Below are 25,770 nucleotides of genomic sequence, written 5' to 3' on the forward strand. Positions count from 1 at the left end.
TGGATAATGACTTTATTAGAGATTATGTTATTAAGTGAGCATTCAGTAATCCAGATTTATAATCCAAACAAAAAAGTCCAGAAATTCTCTGGCAGGATGGAATTGAAGGACTGAGTTTTGCAAGTCAGTGTCTTGTACAGGGGGCTGTGGCCAGGATGTAATGACCTTGATTAGGTACCAATTTGTGGAATAGTTTGAAGAATTGGTCATTCCTGGTGGGTTTGAATAGGGTGTCAAGAGTTGAGCTGAGGGGGGCGAAAGAGACAGCATCATGTTGAGGGCAACAGAGAGTGGGTACGTAAAATAAATAATGCACTTTGGGAAACAGGGCTATGGAATACACGGTAAATAAGTGGATATTAAGAGGGTCTGAAACGACAAGAGTTTTTAGAATCGATAAATGGCCTAAGATAGCAGAACAGGAAAATAAAGTGTATTTAAGAAGGCTCCAAATTAAGGATGTGACTGCACTAGAAAAAATAGAAATCGACAAAATGTGAATTATTGGTAAGGAAGTAAACTTGCCTTCCTGCATGGTGAACCTTCTTGAGTTGTCTCCAGACCTTGACTAACAGAACTGCCTATTGACATGTCTTAGTGTGTGGTTTTCAATATCAGACAGTTGTCCGCCATCATCCTAGATGCTTGTTTTCATAGCATTGATATTGTAAAGATGAAAAACTTGGGAAAAAAAGAAACAATGAATAATTGAGGTTGACTTACTCTGCAGGGTAAAACCAAATAAATGACTATTTTCTCTTTCTAAGATATTCCATGATATTGCAGGGAATATTGTCAAAACCAATATATGTACTTGCAGATAATGAAATTGGTCCACACAATGAGCAAATACTCTTAATTCATATCACTATTGTAATGTAGAATTCTGTAAATCAAAATGCAAATCATTATCATATTTTTTGGGACTGCCCTGTAATCAAAAACTATTGGAGGAGGATACACAATGCTCTACAAGACATCTTTAAATGTGAAATACCCTTAGAGAGTAAGACCATATATTTTGGATATAAGATAAATATTTAATGAATATACTGTTGGTGGCTGGTAAAAAGACTCTTACTGGGAAATGGTTATCACAGGAGAGCCCAACTTTAAATACATGGATGGAAATTACAATGGACATTTATAAAATTGAGAAGATAACAGCATCTGTTAACCATCAGCTGGAACAACTTGATTCATGTTGGGAAAAATGGTTTAACTACATAATGCCTCATAGGCCTGATTTTATTCTCACAAATCAATGAATCTGTTGTAAAAAAAAGATCACTCCCTACTTGTACATAGTTCTTTCCTTTTACTTGTTTTTCTTTCCACTCTTTTCTATAAGTGTATACCTCAGATAAATACTTTGTGGAGATTTGTGATATATATGATTATATGATATATATGTACAATGTCTGAAATACATCTTATGGAAATGTTTGTTTGATGATGAACTTCAATAAAAAATAAATTTTAAAAGAAGTTGGCTTTCTCTCAAAAAAGGACTGGGCTGTTATGATTGAACTTATTTTTTGTTTCTTTCACTGACAGATTACCGGACTGGTCCTTGTTTCACACAAGTGAAAAATGAGATGTGCCAGGGCCAGATCAGTGGCATCATCTGCACCAAAACACTTTGCTGTGCAACTGTTGGCCGTGCTTGGGGTCATCCATGTGAAATTTGTCCAGAGCAACCCCACCCCTGTCGCCGTGGCTTCATCCCTAATATTCGTTCTGGTGCTTGCCAAGGTACTTTTACTGAAGCAAACTTGTCTTTCATTGTTTTTAAGTATCTATAGATAACATCGGTGGAACATAGTTGAAGCAAGTCAGTGTTAAAATAATTGTGATTTTTATTCTAATGTAAAAATTGTTAAAATAACTTAAAACTGAATTCCAGCATCAAACAACCTGCAAGTTGTCTTAATATTCTTGATAGTATTAACCATTTAAATCCCAGAGTGTGTGGCTCTTTGTTCTCTGTGTGTAAATCCCAAATTTATTCAGCAATTTCAGCAATAGTTTGTACCATTTTATTTCTATTTGCTCCATTATGTCAGGATTTATATAATTGATGCTGGAGAATCATTTTAGAGATCCTGTACCAGATTAGAGTTGCGGCCCAACAGATACTATGTGTGTAATTCATGGTTTTTGTTAAGTGATTTTATGATTTGACTTCTAATAATTTTAAAAATAATTTTCTGAAGTTCTTATGCCCTATTTCACTTTTGATGGTTTTAATCTTTTCTGTATATTTGGTAGTAAATTTTTTTTAGGGATGATATTATTGCTGTATATCAATTTTGCACAGCTGCTTCTAGTCAGTTGGTCCATTTGGCTGGTGTTCTGAATTTACCAGATGGAGTGGAATCCAGCCCATCAGAAGTAACAGAAAAATAATTGTGCCTTTCAAATTTAAAAGATGTTAAATGACATAATTTAAACTTATTATAGCAGAATAATCTTAGTAGACATTTTTAAGGTCATTACCCTGTTAAAGAGAAACTTGCTTGCACTGACAAATCGTGGTAAGTAGCCATGAAATGGTAATTCTGGAAAATTGGGAACTGGTTTCTCACTAGTTATTTCCTATCCCGTATCTGTTTATATTTTCCAGAGTCTATGCTCTTATTATAAATGTTCAATATTTTACTTCCCCTTTTCAATCATCTTGAGTAGATCAAAATTTAGACTTTTTGTAATTTAACAATTATTTGTTTTGAATTCTGATCCTTCTCAAATATCATCATCTAGCAGTCCTCATAGAATCTGATTATTTAAACTCAAATAAAAAGAAACAGAAATCTAATTGCAGAAATCAGAGACAAATTCTTTGTTACAACTTCACTGACAAAGGGTTTTCAACCAAAACATTAGTTTCTCTTTTCTTTTAAAATGTTGATGAGCCTGCTGATCATTGGAAGAATTTTCTGTCCTTTCTGTTGAAAAGGCAGCTTTGTATTGTTGAAATTTGATTAGAAATTCAAGTGAAATGAAAGATGCCTGAGAGCGGAACTCTTTCACAGTGTTTCAATGGCAACATAACCTGCTGAAGTGGAGAACACTGCACCCATTAAAATGGGCTGAAAGCAATTACACTCCTAAATTGAATCAGCTTGAATTTAATTTAGATATTGAAATATTTTGCTTAACATCAGTATTAAATATTTAATCAGACATACCAGCTATTATTCCCAACAAATGGCTTTGTTGCTGGTGACTTCGTAAAGAAATAGTAACCTGCCATTGCCTGAGTTGGCTGAAAATATTTCTCAGAACACTAACAAGAGGTGGAAGTGAAAGAAAAACCAGCTACAACTTTTTATTATTGCAGAGATTGTTATCATTTTCCTGAAATTTAATGAAGGTGTGATTGTAGTCCATAACTTAGAAAACTTTTTGATCTACTCAATCAAATGCTCTCAGGTTTTCCACATGCCATCTAATGAATGCCTACAATCTTCTCGGAATCTTTACATTATTCCATAACAAGAAGTAACCCTAAGGAAAATGTTAACAGTCTAGGTTGGGAGAAAACTAACCAGCATGACAAAGGTTCCCTTCAGAATTATTTTCTAAAGTATATTTCTTTTATGAAAACTTGCATCTGACTTCTAAATCTAAAATGAGCTATTTTAATGTGTATTGCTTGCAGTTTATGTTGTAGAACCTGTCTAGTGGTTACTTGATATTAAAAATGAGGTACAGTTGGAGCATGTTTAAAATTTTGTAAAACCCTGAGGTGCTTAATCCCAGTTTATGTTAATGCTCAATTTCTGTGCATGGCCTTGTGTGCTTAGGAGGTGCCAATTATGATTGCCCATTGCTACAAATTAAACACATAATTTCTGAAGTTTAGTGCAGTGGCTGAAGCTAGGCAGTGTTATTTGATGTCATACTTACACCCGATTGCCAGGGTCAATGTGCAGTTTATTGAACAATGGTGGTAATAATAATAAGAACACAGGCCCTGGAGGAAACCCATTTCACTTACACCCACCATGAGAAAAATGGAGATACCCAGATTGTTGCTTTGCAATGATGCTCTGAAAATTTAGATATGGTCACATTGCCAAAGAGATTTAATGATCTTGTACATTTAGTTAAGGTCAATGTAAACCACAACAAATCCAATTTACCGACACACAGTACACTACCAAGTACTGAAGTATATTCTGGTATTCACACACACAAACAGTATTCAAACATTGGAAACACAGTAAATGCACATTATTCATTCTTGCATGGCAATACACCTCACAAATGCAGGCTGCCGTAGCAGTCTAGCGATTTATGGAGAGTATCCTGTTCTCCATTAGATTGGCCATTACTTATTTAATGACCATTAATAAGTGATAAGGGAGATTACTGAGAATAATACTTTGTTCATATCTGATCTTCTTCCTCATATCACCCATTGTCCACTGACTGACTGTCTCTTCTACTTTTTAATGTTCAGATCTAGAGCGTTCAGCAGCAGAGATATGTTCAGATGAGGAAAGGAGTCACCTCATTGCTTCTGCCACTCATAGCCAGAAGTGGTGTTTCTATGTGGTGGATCACAAAACATGCATGAGCTGCCTATTTAAAAATGAGATGAGGTATTTTGTTTCTAAGCAAGCAGAGTCACAAGTGTGTGGAACTCCTTATCGTGTTGATCTGCGGGGGCAGAGCCCTTGATATATTTGAGGCTGACTTGGATTTCTAATCACTAGGCGAATCAACAGTTATGGGTAAAGGGTGGGACGTGCACTTGAGAAATGTGTGATCAGCCATAATCCTGTTGAATGATGGAGTTCTTGATGTCGGGCATTAGGTGAATGGCCCACACCTCTTCCTACGTATAGTTTATGGTGTTATGATGTCCACCAGATCTGATTGATCAGAGCCGTAATGCTTGGATTGTTGGCTGAGAAAGGTCATCAACATCAATCTTAATTTAGAGTATTTTGCAGGATATCACTGATGGTATTTGATGATTACCATTGCTCAGCAAATTAGGTATTTGGTGCTAGATTTGGGTCTATGTCTTTGAACATCCTCTTGCAGGCAGAAGACTATGAAGGGATGCTGGAGTAGGCCATTCCTATTCCTTTCCCCTTACTGCTGTTCCAGCAATGTAATTTTTCCCTGATTCTAGAGCTGGAATCTCCAAGGTGAATGAACTTGTTCTCCTTGGAAATGTGAACAAGGAACAGAGAACAGTCCAGCACAAAAAGTAGGCCCTTCAGCCTAAAATGTTGTACTGTACTAATAAAACTATGTTAATGATGCCTAATTATACTGATCTCTTCTGCCTGCACGTGGTCCCTATTCCTCCCTGCTCTGCATATTCTTGTGGCTATCTAAGAACCTCTTAAAGATTTGTTTATCAGAGCTTGGTCAAGATCTGAGGAAACTTAATCCTTCATTTCCTGGTCAGCATCATTTACATTTCCTGAGGTCCAGTAATCCCATACTTGGAATGTTTTATTGCCTGTTCCTTGAGATGAAAAATATTCTCTTTATCTTAGTTCCCACAGAGGAGCCTTGTTTCCTGAGGCACAAAGCATTGTCTGGTAGTAGCATATGTCAAGTGCATTACGCAGAGAACCAATAATGCTTATTAGTTTTAGGTGTAGCCTGTGCTTATAAGGAGAAACTGAAGCATAGAGTTATTTTCTAATCTTTTGCAGAGGTGTTTGATTTGACAGTCTCATATTTTCTCGAAACTGCAGGAAGTTTCTATTACTCGGTGTCTGATACACTGTCGACATTTTCCAGATGCTTCATTGTAATTTGCAGCCATTCTACATCATTAACTGTTTTTCATGACGAATGACCCCTGTTTCCCACAATAAGTAAAATTACAGAAACGGTCTTAAGACAGAGCAACTGCATATTGATCACCAATTTATAAAATAATTAAGCACAAATCAGTAGAACTTTTCTGAAATATTTAGAGGAAGGTTATAAAAATATTTTAAAGGCAATCATCCACAATGATCTCTGGATCATTCTCGATGTCATTTTCACTTCTGTGTCTCACCCCAAACCAGTATGGTTTTCTTCCCTCCTGTGGCTGAGTCTTGTCTACAGTCTTCCTCTGGCCTCTTCTTTTGAATGACTTGCACTTCAAATAACTGGAGGATCACTGAATATCATTGAGAAATGTAATATTAGCATGGTACCAATTCTGGATAAATGCAAAGGTAGGAAAGGTTTAGAAAGACATGATCAGACATCCTACCTCTCCCGGAAGTTCCGGGAGTCTCCCGTATATTGATAGCGGCTCTCTGACACCCGCAAATTATATACAATATCCCAGAAACTGATTTTTTTTGAGAGGGAGAGGGAGCATCCTGATTGGTCTCTCTTCGTGCTAAGTAGACCTATCAGTTTTCTCTGTGAGCGGGCTTTACAGTCAACCTCAAAAATAATGACAGTGTTGCTCACTGCACTGTTTACAACAGTGACTTTTCTATTGCCCATGGTGGGTTAAAATGTAAAAAGACATGTTGAGGTGAGTTTAACAGGTGTCATTCATTTATTAGCATAGCTAACGTTATTTAAACTAGCTGGCTAGCTGCTAAGGAGCTGCTCTATTGATGTTCTACATGATGAGGCCAAACTCCCTGTAGACTTGCTTAAAGTTGTAATAGAATAAAAAACGACTCCATGATAATATAATATAAGTACATATTTTAATGTCACATTTTCTGCATATACCCAACTTGGTCTACAGATTAGACAAAATCACTAAACAAAGTATTACATACACCCTTGGAGGTCGATCAGGGGGGTGGGGGAGGATGCTACCTCCCTGAAATGAGTTTTTGCAGGGTGGGATGTCTGCATGATCAAAATACAACCAAATAGAACTAGCTCAGAAGGGCACCTTGACTGACATGGATGAGCTGGCTCAAAGGCTCTATGATACTGTGAATTTGGAGAATTTAGTGGAGACAGTTTTAGTTATTGTTTACCTCCTCTTCATGATGCTGGCTGTAAGTACCTAAAGCCTCAGAAATATACAGGAGGGAAGGGATTACCGCTGACTCAAGTGCTGTCACATGAAGGGTGGAGTTGTATTTGTGGAGACCTTCAATGTATTCTTTCCAGTAGGTGTTGACTGCCGTTCAGTCCCTGCAACCCACCATTAATTAATACCTTGTAAAACTTGAGATTGATGTGAAAATCAAACTCTGCGAAGTCTGGGTGTGTGAAATCAAAATTGAAAATGTAGAATACACTAAGCAGGGCAGGCAGCATTGATTGAAAGAGAAATGGAGTCAACATTCGGATCGAAAACCTGGGAGCCTTGTTTGCGAAGAAAAGAGCGAGTTAGTTTTAAATGTTGAGAGGGCAGAGGCAAGTAGAAGAAAAGGAATAGCTGTGTGTCTCATTCTGGCTGAATGACTGAATGTTTTCCACTAGAATTGTCTATTTTTGTCTACATCCTAAATGCATGGTAAGTACATGCAGTGACCATCCTGTATATGTCCAAACCATCAAATTGGGCCATTTTTATTCATTTAGCTTATGTTGTGAGTTACACACAGCATATTAGGTTGAATATCATGGAAAAGTACACAACGCTCCCTTTTCAGCAATCCTTGATTATTGGCAAGTTTTTGATGATCAAGTTTAAAGTTTGATGGGAATAGCTGGGCTCTGCAGTGACTACAAGGACTTGTAGCCAATGTGATTCGAAGGGTTTCATATTTTTGTGGGAACAGTGTTAATGTTTGTACTCAGTTCCCAGAAAGGCAGGGAAGAAGAAGAGAGGACCAAGGTAATCAAGACTTGTAGAAGCAGAATTTAAAAAATATTACCTGGAAGATTCAGAGTCAGAATCAGATTTAACACCACTGGTATTCGTCATGAAATATGTTGTTTTGTGGCATCAGTACATTGCAATAGTGGTTGTCTCTCGGGGTCCGAGGAAGAGTAAATATTGTGCAGTCATCTGTGGATATGCAGGTGGCTTTGGAGGTCGAAGGCCGAAGCGCACATGCAGTTGCAGGTTGGACATGGAATGGAGGTTGTTGGAACAGGTGCATGCACAGCTTTGTTGTGTCGGGTCTCGTGCTGCTGCAAGGCGCTGATTTCGGTTATCCTCAAAGTCAGATGCAGCTTTTCTGGTCAGAGCGTACCACGCAGCCCTGTCGGCTGTGGACCGCTCAAGCTGTCGAGGCTGGAGGTCTGCCCATTTGATGTACGATCTCAAATTGTCTTCGAATCTTTTTTTGGGGCGGCCCTGATTGAAACTGCCATGCTGAAGCTCACCGTAGAGCAGCTGCCCGGGGATTCTTGTTTCACCCATGCGGATTACATGGCCAGTCCAGCGTAGCTGGGCCTGGAAGATCCTTGCTTCAATGCTTGTGTTGTTGGCTCTGTCAAGGACTTCCTGGTTGGTGATTCGGTCCTGCCATTGAATCCTCATGATCGACCGTAGAGAGCGCATGTGAAACTGCTCCAGCTGTTCAGGGTCCAGGTTTCGCAGCCGTACAGGAGAGAGGTGAGGACCACAGCCTTGTACACCTTGAGCCTGGTTGAAAGCCGAATGTCCTTGTGCTCCAGAACTTTGACACGGAGTTTCCCGAGTGCCTGGCTGGCTTTCTGGATCCTTGCTATGATCTCTTTGTCAAGGAATCCGTCACTGGAGATGGTGCTTCCTAGATTCTTGAAGCTCTCCACGTGCTTCAGGACAGTGCTGAAGATGGTGATGCATGGCTAGGGAGGGTGACTGTTTGGTGCAGGTTGTAGGAGAACTTCTGTCTTACCGAGGCTGATTGTCAGGCCAAACAGCTTTGAGGCTGCAGAGAACTTGTCGACAATCGTCTGCAGGTGGTTCTCCTGGTGAGCCATGAGGACAGCCATCAGCAACCAGGGCTTCAGTGATGAGCCTCCTCAATGTTTTGGTCTTTGCAGCAAGGCGTCTCAGGTCAAACACTGATCCGTCTAGGTGATATGTAGGTCTAGGTTCTTAACAGCATGCTTCAGCATTAGGGTGAAGAAGACGTTGAAGAGCACTGGTGCTAGAACGCACCCTTGCTTCACGCCATTTGAGATGTTGAAAGTCTCAGATGGGGAACCATCTGAGAACACTTCTGTCATGCCATTGTGGAGCAGCCGGATGAGTGTAGTGAATTTCTGCGGGCAGCCGAGCTTTCTAAGGATGATCCACAGCACGTTTCTGTTGACCGTGTCAAACAACTTCGTCAGATCAATGAAGACAGAGTATAATGTCATGTTCTGTTCCAGGCACCTTTCCTGTATCTGTCTCACTGCGAAGATCATGTCGACAGTGCTGCATTCGGGACGAAAGCCACATTGCAACGCGGGAAGGTTCTCTTCTGACACTGTTGGAATCAGTCTGTTGAGCATGATGTGGGCGAGGATTTTTCCGGCAATGGAAAATAGTGAGATGCCTCTGTAGTTCCCGCACTCAGTCCTTGAACCTTTATTTTTGTAGAGGGCCACTATCGTTGCATCTCTGAGGTCAGGGGTCATCTCTTCTTCTTCCCAAATGCTAGTCAGGGTGCTGTGGAAAGTCTCAAGTGATTCCTTGTACAGTTCAGCAGGTATTCCATCCTTGCTGGGCGCTTTGCCACTGCTCATCTGCGTGATAGCCTTCTTGACTTCATCTGTTGAGGGAGGATCATCTAGTTCCTCGTGAATAGGCTGCGGGGGATTTGGTCCAGAGCAGACTGGTCGACCGAGGAAGAGCGGTTCAGGAGCTGGCTGAAATGCTCTTTCCATCTGTGTTAGATGCTCTCTTTGTCCTTTAGCAGTGTGGTTCCATCAGCGGACAATAGTGGAGATGAGCCAGATCTTGAGGGGCCGAAGATCATCTTGATGGAGTTGAAGAGCAGCTTCGAGTTTTTGATGTCGGTGAAGCGTTGCACCTCTTCAGCTTTCCTATCCCACCACAGGTCATGTATCTTGCGAATTTCCTGTTGGGCATGGGCCTGAAGGGACTTGAACCGCTCTTTTTTGAAAATGGAGCTTGAGTCGTTTTGCCACTCCATGAATGCTTTGTTCTTCCTGGCCAGGAGATCTTTGATGGCACTGTCATTCTCGTCGAGCCAATCTTAGTGGTTTCGGTCCTTGGGGCCGAGGACTGATTTTGCTGTCTCCGTCACCATCTCTCTAAACTGATTCCAATTCTGGTTTGACCCACCAGTTAGTGGCCTATTGCCAGACAGCTTCTCATCCAGGGTGGTCTGGAACTTGCGAAGATACAGCGGCTCTTGGAGTCTGGCAGTGTTAAAAGCTGTTCTGATGAACTTAGGGCGCTTGGGATAGTGGGGAGCAATACATGGCTTCAATGTGGTGCACTCCACTCCTCACATGGCTCTGCTGATGAGGACATCCCGGATGTCTCAGTGATGTATTATAACGTAGTTGATCATGTGCCAATGTTTGGATCTTGGGTGCATCCATGTTGTCTTGTACTTATTTACCAGCCTGAACACTGTGTTTGTGATGAGGAGGTCATATTCTGCACGTTTCCTAAGGAGCAAGAGGCTGTTGCTGTTCATAATGTCAATACCATGTTTGCCTAGAACCCTTCCCCAGCGACTGTGATCATAGCCTACTCGGGCATTGAAGTCATCGAGCAGGCAGGGACTGAGCACAGAACAGAGCTAAGGTCGGTGTAGAACTGTTCAATGGTCTCGTATTTGCTGGTCATGGTGGGGGCATAAGCACTGATGACTGTTGCATGATGTTTGTGGCTGAGGGGCAGACGTAGCCACATAAGCCTTTCGTTGATTCCCACGGGCAGGTCGGAGAGTTGTTTCAGGAAGCTGGACTTGACTGCATATCCAACTCCATGAATCCTCTCTTCATCTTGCGCTTTTCCTTTCCAAAAGAAAGTGTAGCCGCTGGTGGTTTCAGTCAGGGATCCTTCCTCCGCAAGCCTGGATTCACTTAGGGCTGCGATGTCCATGTTGTAGCGTGAAAGTTCCACGGCAACAAGGGCTGTTCTTCTTTGGGCTCTTGCTGAGTTCTCTCTGTCCATGAGTGTGCGGACATTCCATGATCCTAACAGGAGTTTCTTTCTTCTCCTTTGAGTGTAACTGCATTAGTGGATGAACTGCCAGCCGCGGCAAGCTGGCCAGTTATCTGCTTGTAGGGCAGGCAATGTTTAGGCCACCTTTTCTAGACCCCTCCCTATCAAAGGGTGAGCAGTGCTCTCCTGAAAAGGGCAGCTCAGTCGCCATTGGTGCTGCCGGACTCCTCTGCTGCCCTGGGTATTGAGAAAGAAGACCACTTGTCCAAAGGCCACCTACATGTGGGTTTGTGACTACAACTCCCAGTGGTCACCTCCACCTGTTGCTTCACCACTCCCCCATCGCTGTAGGACTTGTAGATGACTGGTAGGAATTCAAAGCTGGGAGATGAATGTTGCATGATGTAACCAGAGCGGGAAAAATATTAAAGTGGAAAAGCCTTGCACAGAGACGATCCCACTCTCTCGGCCTCAGAAGTCAGGATCCAGTGGCACGAAGAATCGTTAAGTCTGACAACTTCCTTGGCTGCATTGGATAGCCGTGTCTTCTTAAGTGCTCTGCCGCGCCCTACGCACTCCACGATGCGCTGCTGCAACGCCTTCTCAGCTGTTAACCCCGGGGTTTCCTCGCCTGATCCACCGAAGCAGTCTTCACATGCTGGGATGAGCAAATTCCTATCTCTCCAAGGGTTTCTGACCCGTTGGCTACCCTCACCTGGTTTAGCCGGCCTGTCGAAGCCGTTGCCCGGGGTGTGGCCGCTGTCGCATGCAAACAGCTACGAGGAGCCACGGGTGAGAGCTGGGCGTTGGTGGGGACCAGTAGATGACGAGTCACTCCAGGAAGTGCGACAAGCCCCCCATCTAGAGGTGCTACCCCTCCCATGCAACATTGCAATACATAATTTAAAAAACTATAAATTACAATGAGGGAAAAATATATAAAGATTCCTGGGAACAATGCTTCTGAGTGGTGGCTGACTTTTACCACTTGCTACTGATGGAATCATAGTGGTGTACTGAACTAACTGAAGATGGAGGCCTCTGCAGCCTTAACTACCTTGGCCTTCTGTAATTCCTGGCAGCAACAGAAAATTTCCATTTATCATAGTTTTCAGTTCCCCATGCATCAAGTCTCACATAGAAGGGAAATAATTTCCATTTCCTTGACTAAGAGTGCAAAGACAATCCAACCATACTGAGTTTCTCAGAAAGTGCCCTTCAGAAATTATTCCAAAGTGATTTACTGCACAAATTTGGAGCCAAATCTATTAGCAGCAAATAAAAAGCATTTACTGCCAAAGGGTGTAAATAGTGTGTGCCTCCTGTCAAAAGATTCTCATGGTTAGTGTAGTGCGCATTGGAAGTTTGCAAGATTCTGAATTATGATGTGCTCTCTGAACTAGGCTTTCTTTGGCTGCCCATTGATAGTTCCTGCAAGTTGTAAGGCTTTTCACTTCTTTGTGGGGTGAATAAAAGTTGCAATATCGTCGAGACTATAATTGAGGATCTCAAAATCAGATTTTGTTGCTTGATCTGTTCAGGGGATTCCTTTCAATATTTTCCAGAGGTAGGGATGAGGCAGTTATTTTCATCTGCTATATTTTCCACCACATTAATGTCTGGTGGTGAGTGTCTACAGTAACAGAGACTGACATTGTTTGCCTCAGAATTTGAATGACAGCCCTATTATCCAACCACAACTAGCAACAATGTGAGAATCACAATTTACCAGAAACTGATCTCCACTTAAGAGGCTGTGTTATTTTCAGTGGTGGACTTAACCTGCGGTCTTGCAAGATCTTTACATTATCTCCAAGGCCGTACGTGAAATTCTGTATAGAACCAAATATATTAAAGAATTCTTCCGAATTACATCTACATGTACAATTTAGATTGAATGCCACAGTAGTGGTGTATTAGTTAATGCAACACTTTTGCATTTGCCTTCCTTACCATTGACTCAACCTTCAAGTTTACCTTTAGGAACTCCTGCATGAGGTCTCCCAAATTCCTTTGCACCTCTGATTTCTGAATTTTCTTTCCGTTTTGAAAATAATCTACACCTTTATTCCTTCTACCAAAGTGCATGAACATACACTTCCCTACACTATATTCCATCTGCCATTTCTTTGCCCATTCTCTTAACCTGTTCAAGTCCTTCTGTTAGGTACAGTCTGTGGCAGAACCAAATAACTGGATTATTGCATCATCAGTTTAGCAGGAGAAACTGACCTCTAAGGTGAATTATCCAAGTGACATGATAAACTTATTATCAAATTGAGAAATAGTCATTGTATTTTTTTAGTCATTTTTTTTAGTCAAAAATACATTGTATTTTTGTTTAGTCAGCAAAACAGAGACCTAGTGCTTATATTTTGCATACATTTTGCATGCAAAGAAGCTCTCAAAATATTGTAAGAAAATCTGTAAGGGATTTAGAAAGTAGAGACCATTAGTGCAAAATATGCACAAGAGTCCATTTTCTCCTAAAATGGAAGCAAAATATGTTTTATGTAAATAATTTTATATATAAGTTGAAAAGTTCTATTAATGTTATACTTGAACTGAATCCAAATGCTGTCTAGACAAAATTCTATGAAAGCCCTGCAGTTGGACCCGACAAATTTGATAATCTTACACAAGGCATTTACTTTTTTTTTCAGCTAGCAGCTGCTGTGCTTATTAGCAACTTTTACTAAAGACAGATGTAACTAATATTTGGAGTTTGACTGATTTTTCAGTTTACTTAACAGAAGTGTTGTTTTCTTTCAGACATTGATGAATGTCAGGCCATCCCAGGCATGTGCCAGGGTGGAAGCTGTATCAACACAGTTGGCTCCTATGAGTGTAAGTGTCCTTCTGGTCACAAACAGAGTGAAGTGTCTCAGAAATGTGAAGGTAAGTACTCATCTTTCTGGTTTTATGTATGTGCTACATTTATTACTGCAGTTCATCAGGTGTCATGCGTTTAATGGAGTTTACATGTGGCTGATTGCAGTGCTTGCTTCCAAGGATTAATTACCAGTTATATAAAATGAATTAGCATTCTTTTCTGATGCTGCTGGACTTCATTTTGTTAATGTCGAACAGTAGATTGTCAGAACTGAACACAGATATGCATTTAAAATCCTGAGTGGTTCTGGTCCAGTACAATTGGCGCAATCAAGTGTGTTCATACAATGCCAAAAACAATGAAGGACCTCATATATACATTTGTAGTTTATCTTTGTCATATTTTCTCACATCATACTGGGAATTGACTTTGTTCCATTGTTGATTTCAGATCAATTGATTGCATACTTGAGGATGTCATTTCCAATGAAAAAAATTGAGGCATGTAATGTCAGAAATACAATGTAATTGAAGGAGAGTAACTGGCAAAATCTGATGTGAAACTGTGCAGATTAATATTATAATCTTAGAAAATAAACACGGATAGAGGAACCCAAGGATAGGGAAAAAAAGAACAGTTTCAGAAAATTGTTTGGTAATTGAAGTCTAGTCTAGTTTGTTTCCTGATCTTCTGAAGTTTGTCCAGGTGCAGAAGTGGCATTGAGAGGCTCCTCTAATCCTTGGACATTCCACAATTACTTTAAGGCAGTTGATAGTGTCAGCTAGCACTAAGGCAATGAACCTGATGTAATTGACTACTTTGAATCTGGAAAATTTTCAAAAGGAAGAAAACCTTTTTCTGGAAAAAAAAAGTGGAAGAACCTAGAATGCTCTAGGATTGCTGACATTCTCTACCATCTGTTTGTATTTACCTAACTGGATATTTAACCTTGTAAGCAAGATCCTGGGTGTGAAAACATTCTTTCAAATGCTTCAACAGCTAATTAAGCCATGTCCCCGTATTTGCTAGCTGCCAAGGTTTTAAAGATTCACAAACATAGAAAAATTATTATTAGACCACTGAAAAAATAATTCTAGTATGATAATACAGATAATCACAATGAAACGAGATTTAATAATTTAGTGGCAACACAAGTGAATCTGCAGATGCTGGAAATAAATAAAAACACAAAATGCTGGTAGAACTCAGCAGGCCAGACAGCATCTATGGGAGGAGGTAGTGACGACGTTTCGGGCCAAAACCCTTCATCAGGAGTGAAGTAACATGGGATGGTTGAGGGGGGATAAGAAGTGGGGGGAGGGATGACGTAGAGAGCTGGGAAGTGATAGGCTGGAGGGAAATGGGCTAGGGGAAGGTGGAGAATTATGGGAAATAAAAGGGAAAGAAAGGTAGGGCTGGGGGGGATTATAGTGGGGGGGGGGGGGAAAAAGAGAGAGAAAGAGAGCCAGAGTAAAATAATAGATAGGGATGGGGGTAAGGGGGGGGGCAGGGGTATCAACGGAGGTCTGTGAGTTGAATGTTCATGCTGGCAGGTAGGAGGCTACCTTGGTGGGAGATAAGGTATTGCTCCAGCGACCTGCATGTGGCCTCATCTTGACGGTAGAGGAGGCCATGGACAGACATGTCAGAGTGGGAGTGGTCTGTGGAATTGAAGTGTGTGGCCACAGGGAGATCCCGCCACTGCTGGAGGACTGAGCGCCTAAATCTATAATTTAGTCCTAGATTTCAATTTTGCATTTGATTACCACCTGTTATTCTATTTTGGCCAACTTTTGTAAAGGTGGCATAGTGACATGGTGGGAGGGCTGCATCTTCAAAGTTCCAGTGGCCCAGGTTCAGTCCTGACTGAGTTCTGCTTGTGCAGAGTTTACGGGTTTCTCCTTTCACTATGTGGGTTTCCCATGGGTAGTCTCATTTCCTTCAACATCCCAAAACGTGCTTGTAGGTGGGTTAATTGGTTACTGTAAATTACTTCATGGTGTAAGTATGTAACAGGAGTTTTGCGAGGAATTGATGGGGAACTGAGAGAGAATAGATGGGCAGGAGATAAGTTGGGGTAATAAATTGATAAGATTGCTCTTAGAGCCAGCATCGATTCAGTGGGCTGAATGGCTATCTATGTTGTAAGAAAATTAAAAATCAATCTGTTTTTATTAACTAAAGTAATGTTTCAAGTTTCATTAGGGACTTTAGCATTATTTGTCATCCATGCTTGGATGCCATTAAATGGCTTTGATGGTAAGGGAGGATAAGGGCAAGTAATGTTTGAAACAGCTCTTTAAGTTTTGTTAAGTTTCTTAAAATACTATAAAATCACACAGGCCTTTCATCATATTTACAGGTAGATTAAAAAACTTTTGGATGTAAAGAAACCTTATTTTATCTGTTTTTCCCATAAAAAAAGCTTGAAGCTGAATGGTTTGTTAAGTAAACCGATCCAGATTAAGTTTCCTCACTTTCATGATGTCAAACCTTGTTTAATTCCCAGCTAAAAAAAAAACACATACATCTCTAGATTCAGTGACAAATGTGCTTGTTTTTATGTGGGAGCTTAAAGGAACTAGCCTTTTGACAAAAAATTGCTTTTGTAGGGTAAACAGTAATTAATGCAATTGGTCCACTGAGCACTTTTAGTGCAGTGTTACAAACCTTAATTTCCATTCCCATAAGAGGTAAAGTGGAGCTAAAGTGAGACCCAGGACTCTTTAAACAAGGGTTATTTACAAAATAAACATATCCTATTGTCAAAGGTTGCGCAGTATTTGTTAAACGCATTAATCTTATAACTCCCTTGCTTCAATTGAGAAATTGGTCGTCCTTTCTCACAGTCATCAACAATGATATTGAGTTGTTGTTGAGTGTTGTCGAGTCGCTGTCGACAGCACATCTCACCTGGTACATGAAGGCATACTAATTATGAGCAATCTTTGCCAGCACAAGGAAATCTGCAGATGCTGGAAATTCAAACAACAACACACACAAAATGCTGGTGGAACACAGCAGGCCAGGCAGCATCTATAGGAGAAGCACTGTCGACGTTTCGGGCCGAGACCCTTCGTCAGGACTAACCGAAAGGAAAGATAGTAAGAGATTTGAAAGTAGTGGGGGGAGGGGGAAATGCGAAATGATAGGAGAAGACCGGAGGGGGTGGGATGAAGCTAAGAGCTGGAAAGGTGATTGACGAAAGTGATACAGAGCTGGAAAGGGAAAGGATCATGGGACGGGAGGCCTCGGGAGAAAGAAAGGGGGTTGGGGGGAAGCACCAGAGGGAGATGGAGAACAGGCAAACAAATAAATATGTCAGGGATGGGGTAAGAAGGGGAGGAGGGGCAGTAACGGAAGTTAGAGAAGTCAGTGTTCATACCATCAGGTTGGAGGCTACCCAGCCGGTATATAAGGTGTTGTTCCTCCAACCTGAGTTTGGAGCCTCCTCTACTGTCAAAATGAATCCAAACTCAGGTTGGAGGAACAACACCTTATATACCAGCTGGGTAGCCTCCAACCTGATGGTATGAATATTGACTTCTCTAACTTCCGTTAATGCCCCTCCTCCCCTTCTTACCCCATCCCTGACATATTTATTTGTTTGCCTGTTCTCCATCTCCCTCTGGTGCTTCCCCCCACTCCTTTCTTTCTCCCGAGGCCTCCCGTCCCATGATCCTTTCCCTTCTCCAGCTCTGTATCACTTTCGCCAATCACCTTTCCAGCTCTTAGCTTCATCCCACCCCCTCCGGTCTTCTCCTATCATTTTGCATTTCCCCCTCCCCCCGCTACTTTCAAATCTCTTACTATCTTTCCTTTTGGTTAGTCCTGATGAAGGGTCTCGGCCCGAAATGTCGACAGTGCTTCTCCTATAGATGCTGCCTGGCTTGCTGTGTTCCACCATCATTTTGTGTGTGTTATTCTTTGCCAGCTTGCTTTTCTGTTTTAGCGAAAATTTCATGGAATTGGTATTGGATGGCCCTGCATCATTCATACATAAGACTCCTGCTGTTTTCCATGGTTTTCCAGTGTGAAGGTACTCTCCACTGAGACTGCTCTGCCTGCACTAAAGAGAAATACAGTACTGACTGACAGCTGCAGAATTATTGCTAGATATCTGAAGCCAACAAATATCAGCAGCTTGTGCATTCTGTGATATGAAAGCTGCAGATGCCGGAAATCTGATAGAAAAATCAAAAATAAAATGCTGGAAACACTCAGCAGGTCAGGCAGCATCTATGGAAAGAAAAAGAGTTACTATTTCAGGTCAAAGCTGCCTGAATGTTGCCAGCATTTAATCCTTTACATCTCAGCTGGAACAACAACCTCGATACCCAGAGACCTGTAGCTATCCAAAGAGAAAGGAAATGGTAAATAGGGGATACCAGTCATGCTCCACATTATTACACTACTGCAAAAAATAATACCTGAAATCTTGAACCTTAACAGAGGGAACAGTTTAGGCATTTGGATAACTAAGCAGCTTCCTGAATGGGCAGCGGGAAAATGAACAATCTGGGTGGCTTTAAACTCCCTCTGTTGGAGGAGACTGTTCAGAAGCCAACTGTGATACAAAGCAGTGCTATTCAACCCCAAGAACCGGCTACTGTAAATCACATTGTGGTCTACTCATTGGTCAACCTGACCCTTATAGGGATAGAAGCTTGCTGCGGTCATCTTGTGCATTTTACATTATGCCTGTTAATGGAAAGAGCCACATGGATTATAGAGGTTAGGAAGGTACTGAACTTTATAGAGCACTTGAGACTCAGTGAATTTTCCTTTATTCATATACAGGGTGTTGTTATTGAAGACAGTGTTAGCCTAGATTTTGTGTTCCATGCCTAACTCCAGGGAGCAGCATTTAGCTATTATTCAGGTAAATCTGTCGATTTTGGGATCTGGGCATTGCCATCTAGCCCTGTCCCAGCTTGCCCTAGAGAAGGTGATAGTGAGCCACATTCTTGTGAATGTACTCCAACAATGCTGTTAAGGAGGCTGTTGCAGAATTTAGAATTAGCAATGATGAAGAATCAAGGATATATTTCCAAGTCAGCGTAATGTGTGACTTGAAGAGGTATGTACAGGTGGTGGTGTTCTGATACACTAGTGCCCGTGTCCATATTGGTGGGTCACTGCAGTATATTTCTAGATATGCACTTTGGAAGGATATCTGCAGGTGGTGGTGGTGCCCATGCCCATGATGATGGGTAACTGGAGTGCATTTCTAGGTGCGCATAATGCAGGATGTTGATGGCAAGGAGAATTAGGATGATTGATGAGATGCCAGTCAAGTGGACATTTTTTGTCCTGATTCGTGCTGAGCTTTCTGGCACTGAACTCATCCAGTCAAGTGGGGAGATCTTATCAGGCCCTTGATTTGTGTATTGTCAGTATTGGAAAGGGCATGTAGTATCAGGAGGTGAGCTATTTGCCACAGTATACTCTGCTTCTGATTTGCTTTCATAGCCATGGTATTAATATGGATTGTTCAGTTGTGTTTTCAGACAATAATGATCCCCTATATATTGGGGTACTCAGGAATGGTTATGCCATTGAATGTGAAGGATAGGTGACTAGATTTTCCCTTGTTGGAGGTGATCATTGCTTTGCACTTTTGTAGTGTGAATGCTATTTGCCACTTTTTAGCCCATGCCTTAATTTGCCTAGTCTCACTGTAGCCACATGCTGGCACAGACCGCTCATTTGCTGAGGAGTTGTGAATGGAAGTGAACATTATGCATCATCAGTGAACATTTTTGCAGCAGTGTAACGATGTGGAGCATGACTGGTATCCCCTATTTGCCATTTCCTTTCTCTTTGGTTGGCTATAGGTCTCTGGCTATCTAGGTTGTTGTTCCAGCTGAGATGTAAAGGAAAGCTATTAATAAAGCGGTTATTGTTGATTGGGGCTAACATACTGCTCTGAGGAACTCATGTAATGATATTTTGGGCGAGGGTAATTGAATGCCAGCAACCGCAACCATCTTCCTATGTTCATTCCGCTTTGCACCCTCACTAAGGATAGGGATGTTCTTGAAGTCATTTCCTTCCTTTAGCTGTTTAATGTCCACTACCCTTTCTGATTAAAGGTGGTGAGACTGCGGAACTTTGATGAGATCCTTTGGTTTTGAGATCACTTAGCTCTGTGTATCGCTACTGTTTTTGTTGTTCAGAGCACCGTCAGTCTAGGCTTTATAATCTGTAGATATGCCTGATGCTGCTCCCTGCAGGCCCTTCTGTAATCCTCGTTAAACTAGGTTTGAATCTTGCCTTGATAGTAATTGTATTGTGGCAGTTCTGCTGCTGATGATGCTCACAGCACTTTCTGATGCCTAATTTGTGGTGCGAGATCTCTTTGGAACCTATGCACACAATGAAATGGAAAGAATCCTCAGTGCAGATATAGGACTTTGTCTCCACAAGGATCTTTAAGTGGTCACTTTTACAAGTGCTGTAATGATCAAATGTTTTTGTGACAAGTAGGTTGGTACAAATGAGTTCAAGTAGATGTGGCATTTGTTTTATTCACTTCCTGCCACAAACCCAGTCTAATAGCTATGTCAAAGTCAAAGTCGAGTCTATTATTATAAACAAGTGCATTTACACATGGGTGGAATGAAGAACTTATTGCAGCAGCGTTACAAACACATAGCATTGAAGACAGAGAATTCACGAGAAAAAAGAGAAATTATATAAAATTATGCAAAATGAACACAACTAGAATAAATAAAAGTGCAAAGTGCTCAAATTAGTCATAGTGCTACTGTATTAAGATAGTAATTGGAGTTATGCAGGTTGGTTCAAGAACTGAGTAGTCGGAGGAAAGTATCTGTTCTTGAATCTGATTGTGTGGGACTTCAGGCTTCTTTACCTTCTACCCAATGGCAGCTGTGAGAAGATGGTATGGCCCAGATGGTGGGGGATCCTTGATGTTTTTGATGATAGGGATGAATGTGCCCACTACTTTCTGTAGCTTCTTGCATTCCTGTGCTTTCAAATTGCTGTACTAGACCATTATGATCGGGATACTTTCAAAGGTACAACTGTAGGACTTTGTTCAAGTGTTCGGTAACATGCCAAGCCTGCTTAAATTTAAGAGCTTTTTGAAAATGTGGTGAGTCTGAATACCAGGTGAAAAGAGGAAATACTGAATTGTCTCAGCCTGAACATTAGCATATCAATCTGTTTATTCAGGCTGTCTCCTAGCCTCCATCAGATGCTCAGCTCCCCAAGGTCCAAGCTACAAGGTCTATGACAAAGATCCTGAAGGCAACTTTCCATTTGGTATTATTTAAACAAAGAAAGTATGGCAGAAGGCTTGAAGTTCCTGCTTATCTCCTTACTACATTTTTTGTTTCTGGGGGCAGGCCTAATTATCTTCTTTTAACAGAAAGTTTCAGAAGCTTAAGTGGAGGGTGCAGGACAGGGTACAGCAGTGTGATATTTAATGAGGGACCTGCCCATTGTAACTTCTTAATTTTTGAACTTTTAATTTTTTTTGACATTTTTTGATTTTTTTTTTCAAATGAATATTCCTCATATCGTCGAATAATAAAGAAGGAGGCTATTTAGCCCATTGTGTCCATGTCTACTCCCAGGGAAACAATCCCATTTGTTCTGTTTCCTTTTTCCCTATTTTGTTTGCAATTTGCTTTCTCTCACATGTCTTCCAATTCCCTTTTGATTTTTTTTTGCCATTAATCTAAAACGTATTTTAAAGTAGTCAACCCGTTTCTCAGTTAGATGTGGCACTTGTTCAACAGAGTCATGAAAAGAATTTTATGATTGAACTAGGGTTTCTGGAGCTGCAGGTAGCAACACTGACTGCTGCAGCACTTAAGTGCAGGGAATAAGTAAATCTGGTGTAAACTGCAAACAGAGAAGAGCCTTATATTTTCTTGTCTTTTCAAACCCCAACATCTAGTAATTTAGTCTATGTTAAAGTTGAAAAATCACAAGCTGCTGAGCACCATGGGGTCAGGGATACATAGTTTTTTTTCCCTAACGTAGATCAAAAGAAACATTGCTCATTTTTTAATGATTAGAAATAGATTTGCAAAAGCAAACATGAAAAGAATGTTATTTCTGCAGTGGCTGGATGACTTGCATGTGTAAGTGATTCTTAGGATGGGCCTCAAAATTTAGCATTATCGAAAAATGGACAGGGTAGCCAGTTGCCTTTTATCTTAATTAACTCAGGTTGGAATAAGAATCGGAATCAGGAAAAGAAAAGAAAAAAGAAATAGAAAAGAGAAAAAAAACTGCGAATTACAGTAATTAAATATATATTAAAAATAGTTAGATTGAATAAGTAGTGCAAGTAATGAGATAGTGTTCATAGGTTCAATGTCCATTCAGAAACTGATGGCGAAGGGGAAGAATCGCTGATGATAACAATGAGAACAGGGTATGTCCTGAGTGATGGGGGTCCTTAATGATGAATGCCACCTTTTTGAGACATCACTCCTTGAAAATGTCCTGGATATTAACTCTAACTTGCAGGAGAACAAGCATTTCCTCTTTTCAACAGACTTGAGGTTCCTAACCGCAGTAAGCTGGAGGCAGCCTTAGCTCACTTCTGAAGAGGTAGGAGAGCCTAGTCCAAGGATTACTGACATTTTGGCTTATTTGACAGTCTTAGAACAGCCACAATGGCAATTTGTATGTAAAATCAAATAATTTGTATTGGCACAGTACTGGAATTCCTGCTGAGATTTGGTTAAGCCATATTATTGAAATGGCATGGAGGGAGCTACAGTATGTTAAACATGTTCATGTGCTTCTAAACATTAAGTGCCAAAAGTGGTGCCATTCATCACCACTATTAAAGACAAGCCTAACCCAAGAATAATTGAAAAGGAATTCTATACTCCTATGAAATAGAAAGTATTTGCAAAATAATCAGTACTGTTAAGCAAAGGATCATTTCAGTTTCAGCAGAGCTGAATCAACGTAAGTTTAAAGTCAAATAGCCATCTTCAGGGCTGGGAAGCAGAAAAGAATTGCTGTCCAAGCTGCTAGTCTGAGAGATTGGATGTATGCACATGTAGAATAGAAGCCACTAGCCCCTTTTGCTCCTCTGTTGTTTAATAAGAACATTATGAATCGTGCCATTTTCTTGTACAACCCTGTATCGCTTAATTCCCTTACCATTCAAAATCATTGAATAGTTTTGGATGAGAGGACAACAATGGAATGAGATGAGCTCTGAGGGAGGAGTAGCAGCTTATTGTACTCATGATACCCTTCAGGAGTGTTCTGGGCTCGGAAAGTACTCTTCTTCCACTGATTCTACAAATCTCACCTTTTAGGTGACATACAGAATGCTTCAACACCTGGAGTAGCTACATAGGCCTAATTTAAGTATTCCTAATTGCTTAATGCCACCTTTGTTTTCCTCAAAGTCTGTCATTTTTTATGTGTGAGACTGTACAATGAGTGTTGGAAATCAATCAAAAAACAGTGTACGTGGCAATTCATCTTTTTCTAATCCAATCTATGTACTTCCAAAAGGGGGTGTTGATCAGGATGGAAAATTTCCTCGAATTCTCTCCAACTAAGTGCTACTGATTCCAGTGTGAACGACATCGTCTGATTTATTCCAAGCCATTGACAGAATTTACATCCTTCGCGGTCTGTATAGCAGAGAAGTTGGTGTGCTATAACTTCAAAGTTCAAAGTAGATTTATTTTCAAAGTATGTATACTTTCTACAACCTTGAGATGCATGTCCTTACAGGCAGCCATAAAACAGGAAAATCAAAAGAACCCAATAAACATCCAATGTGCAGAGAGAGAAATCATGCAAACAGTAAAAGTAAACAAATCTACTCCTCAGTTTTTTTTCACCAGTCCTGCTGATGGGTTTCAGCCGGAAACATCAACAGTACTTTTTTCCATAGATGCTGCCTGGTCTGCTGAGTTCCTCCAGCATTTTGTGTGTGTTGCTAAAAGTAAACAAATAGCATTTAGAACGAAAGTGAGTCCTCAGACACAAAGCGCTGAGCCTCAGCCTCAGCATCTGTTCAGCACGTAGTGGAGTAAACAGCTCAAAGCCCAGAACGGCTGGAGCAGGCCCATAGCTTCAGCCATAGAGGAGTAAATGTCGTGGAGCCCACAGACACAAAGCCCAGAGCAGGCCCACAGCCCCGGTCCCAGTGCAGTGAAGAGCAGAGTAGACATCTTGGAGCCCAGAACAGCTGGAGCAGGCCCTCTGCCTCAGCCTCAGTTAGAACTAGATTTTGGATGAAAAGGGAAATTTGTTTTAAATTGAGAATTCTGGTACATTCCTCATCCTAATCAAAGTGGATATTTCCTTAAAAACACAAACTGCTGGCAGAAATCAGCAGGCCAGACAGTATCCATGGGAGGAGGTAGTGACGACGTTTCGGGGCGAAACCCTTCATCAGGATATTTCCTTTATTTTCTTTTGAAGTATTTGAGAAAAAAGTGGTTAAGGTAAAGCTCAGAAGCCAAAATTTATAACTGCCAATATTTTCAGCAAAGTTAAGTTACTGACAGAAAAACATCTCTAGTATTCAATAATTGAATGCAGCAATGTGATGACAAGGATCTTTTGACTTTTTGGAGAATTTGTAATGTTTTCAAGATTATGAATCGAGAGTATATTGTATAGTTGGATCTGTTCAAATTTAACTATTCAGATTTTGAGCCCACAAATATAAAATTGTGTAACTGTTTAAGATGCCTTTCATAAAACATTCTACTGAAGAAGTTAAAGGTGAATTTTTCACATAACGTCGAAGCTTCCAAATTTCAGATCTTTGACATTAGCAATTTCCTTAAGAATAAAAGGCTTATTGTTCGTCATGCTGGGTAATAATGCTCATGTTTCATATTACAGAAATGGAAGAGGGTTAGAATACAACTTGCATTTAACCTTTAGCCTAGAGGAAACAATGCAAGGTGTTTTGGACATAGAGGAAAGAGGAAAAAATGAATATAGAGCATGAAATAGGAGATATAACTGCTGGCACTGTTGAAGACGTAAACTTTGATTATGGCTTTGAAAGTGCTGAAGAATGTACTAAGATGGAGAGTGTTCAGAAGAAAGTGTTGACCGGGGTGTTGGCTTTCTGTTACTCATATAGCTCTCTCAGCTTGTGCAAATCTGTTATATGGCATAGTCCAATATTATTGCGTCCATGTAGAATGATTTGTTGCTATGCAGCACAATCCCAATAATTGTTAGGCTCATTGCTTTAGATTGTTTGTGGCTAGTCTTTTGTCCAAATCATGTCAGAAAATCCCTTAATTTCCATTTTTGTGCAATCTTGGCTCAAACCAGGATTGACTGCAGTTCAGGCTCCTACTAGGTGGTCACAAACTCAAAATGCTGGAGACACTCAGCAGGCCAGGCAGCATTTATGGGAAAGAGCAAACAGTTGATGTTTTGGGCTAAGACCCTTCATCAGGACTACTAGGAAGTATCCTGCTCCCATCCAGTTTGGCACTATTAGGCTTCTTCATATACTCACATTTCTTATTAATGAAGAAGGAGGCCATCTCACCTCTATCTTTGTATTCATTTGTTAATGGCTACGGACCTAGTTTGGCATTTGCTGTAACTTTGGGTTTGTAGTCAATTAAAAATTTAACATGATATACCTGCAAAATTCAACACCTATAATTAATTGAAGATATTTTAAACAGCTAATTTTTATTTTCTATTTGCTAACATTGAAGCAGTTTATACTTCTAAGTATGTCCTTTGACAATGATGCATTTGTTGTATGTTTATATATCTAAATCATCTCTAAAGGCCTAATTCTAATGCAATTGGTTTCTTCATGTTGTCTGATTAAAATGCAGTAGCCACGCATACATAGTAGATTAAAACTTATATACTTCTAAGCCGTCTCATTCCCTCATTATCAAATGTAGTTTTCCACTGATCTATCAGA

At 40.6% G+C, this 25,770-nt stretch overlaps 1 protein-coding gene across 2 annotated transcripts in view; it reads left to right on the forward strand.

The window, feature by feature from the left end:
- The window catches only part of LOC140741729 (fibrillin-2-like), a 295,460-nt gene that overhangs the window by 86,494 nt on the left and 183,196 nt on the right, over positions 1 to 25,770 (forward strand). For both annotated transcript variants that reach the window (XM_073072052.1, XM_073072059.1), the window contains 2 exons: positions 1,558 to 1,755; positions 13,781 to 13,906. In XM_073072052.1, the coding sequence (XP_072928153.1) occupies positions 1,558 to 1,755; positions 13,781 to 13,906 (324 nt within the window). The remainder of the gene's footprint in view (positions 1 to 1,557; positions 1,756 to 13,780; positions 13,907 to 25,770) is intronic.

Source organism: Hemitrygon akajei, chromosome 2 (genome assembly GCF_048418815.1).
Source record: "Hemitrygon akajei chromosome 2, sHemAka1.3, whole genome shotgun sequence".
Classification (NCBI taxonomy): Eukaryota; Metazoa; Chordata; class Chondrichthyes; order Myliobatiformes; family Dasyatidae; genus Hemitrygon; species Hemitrygon akajei.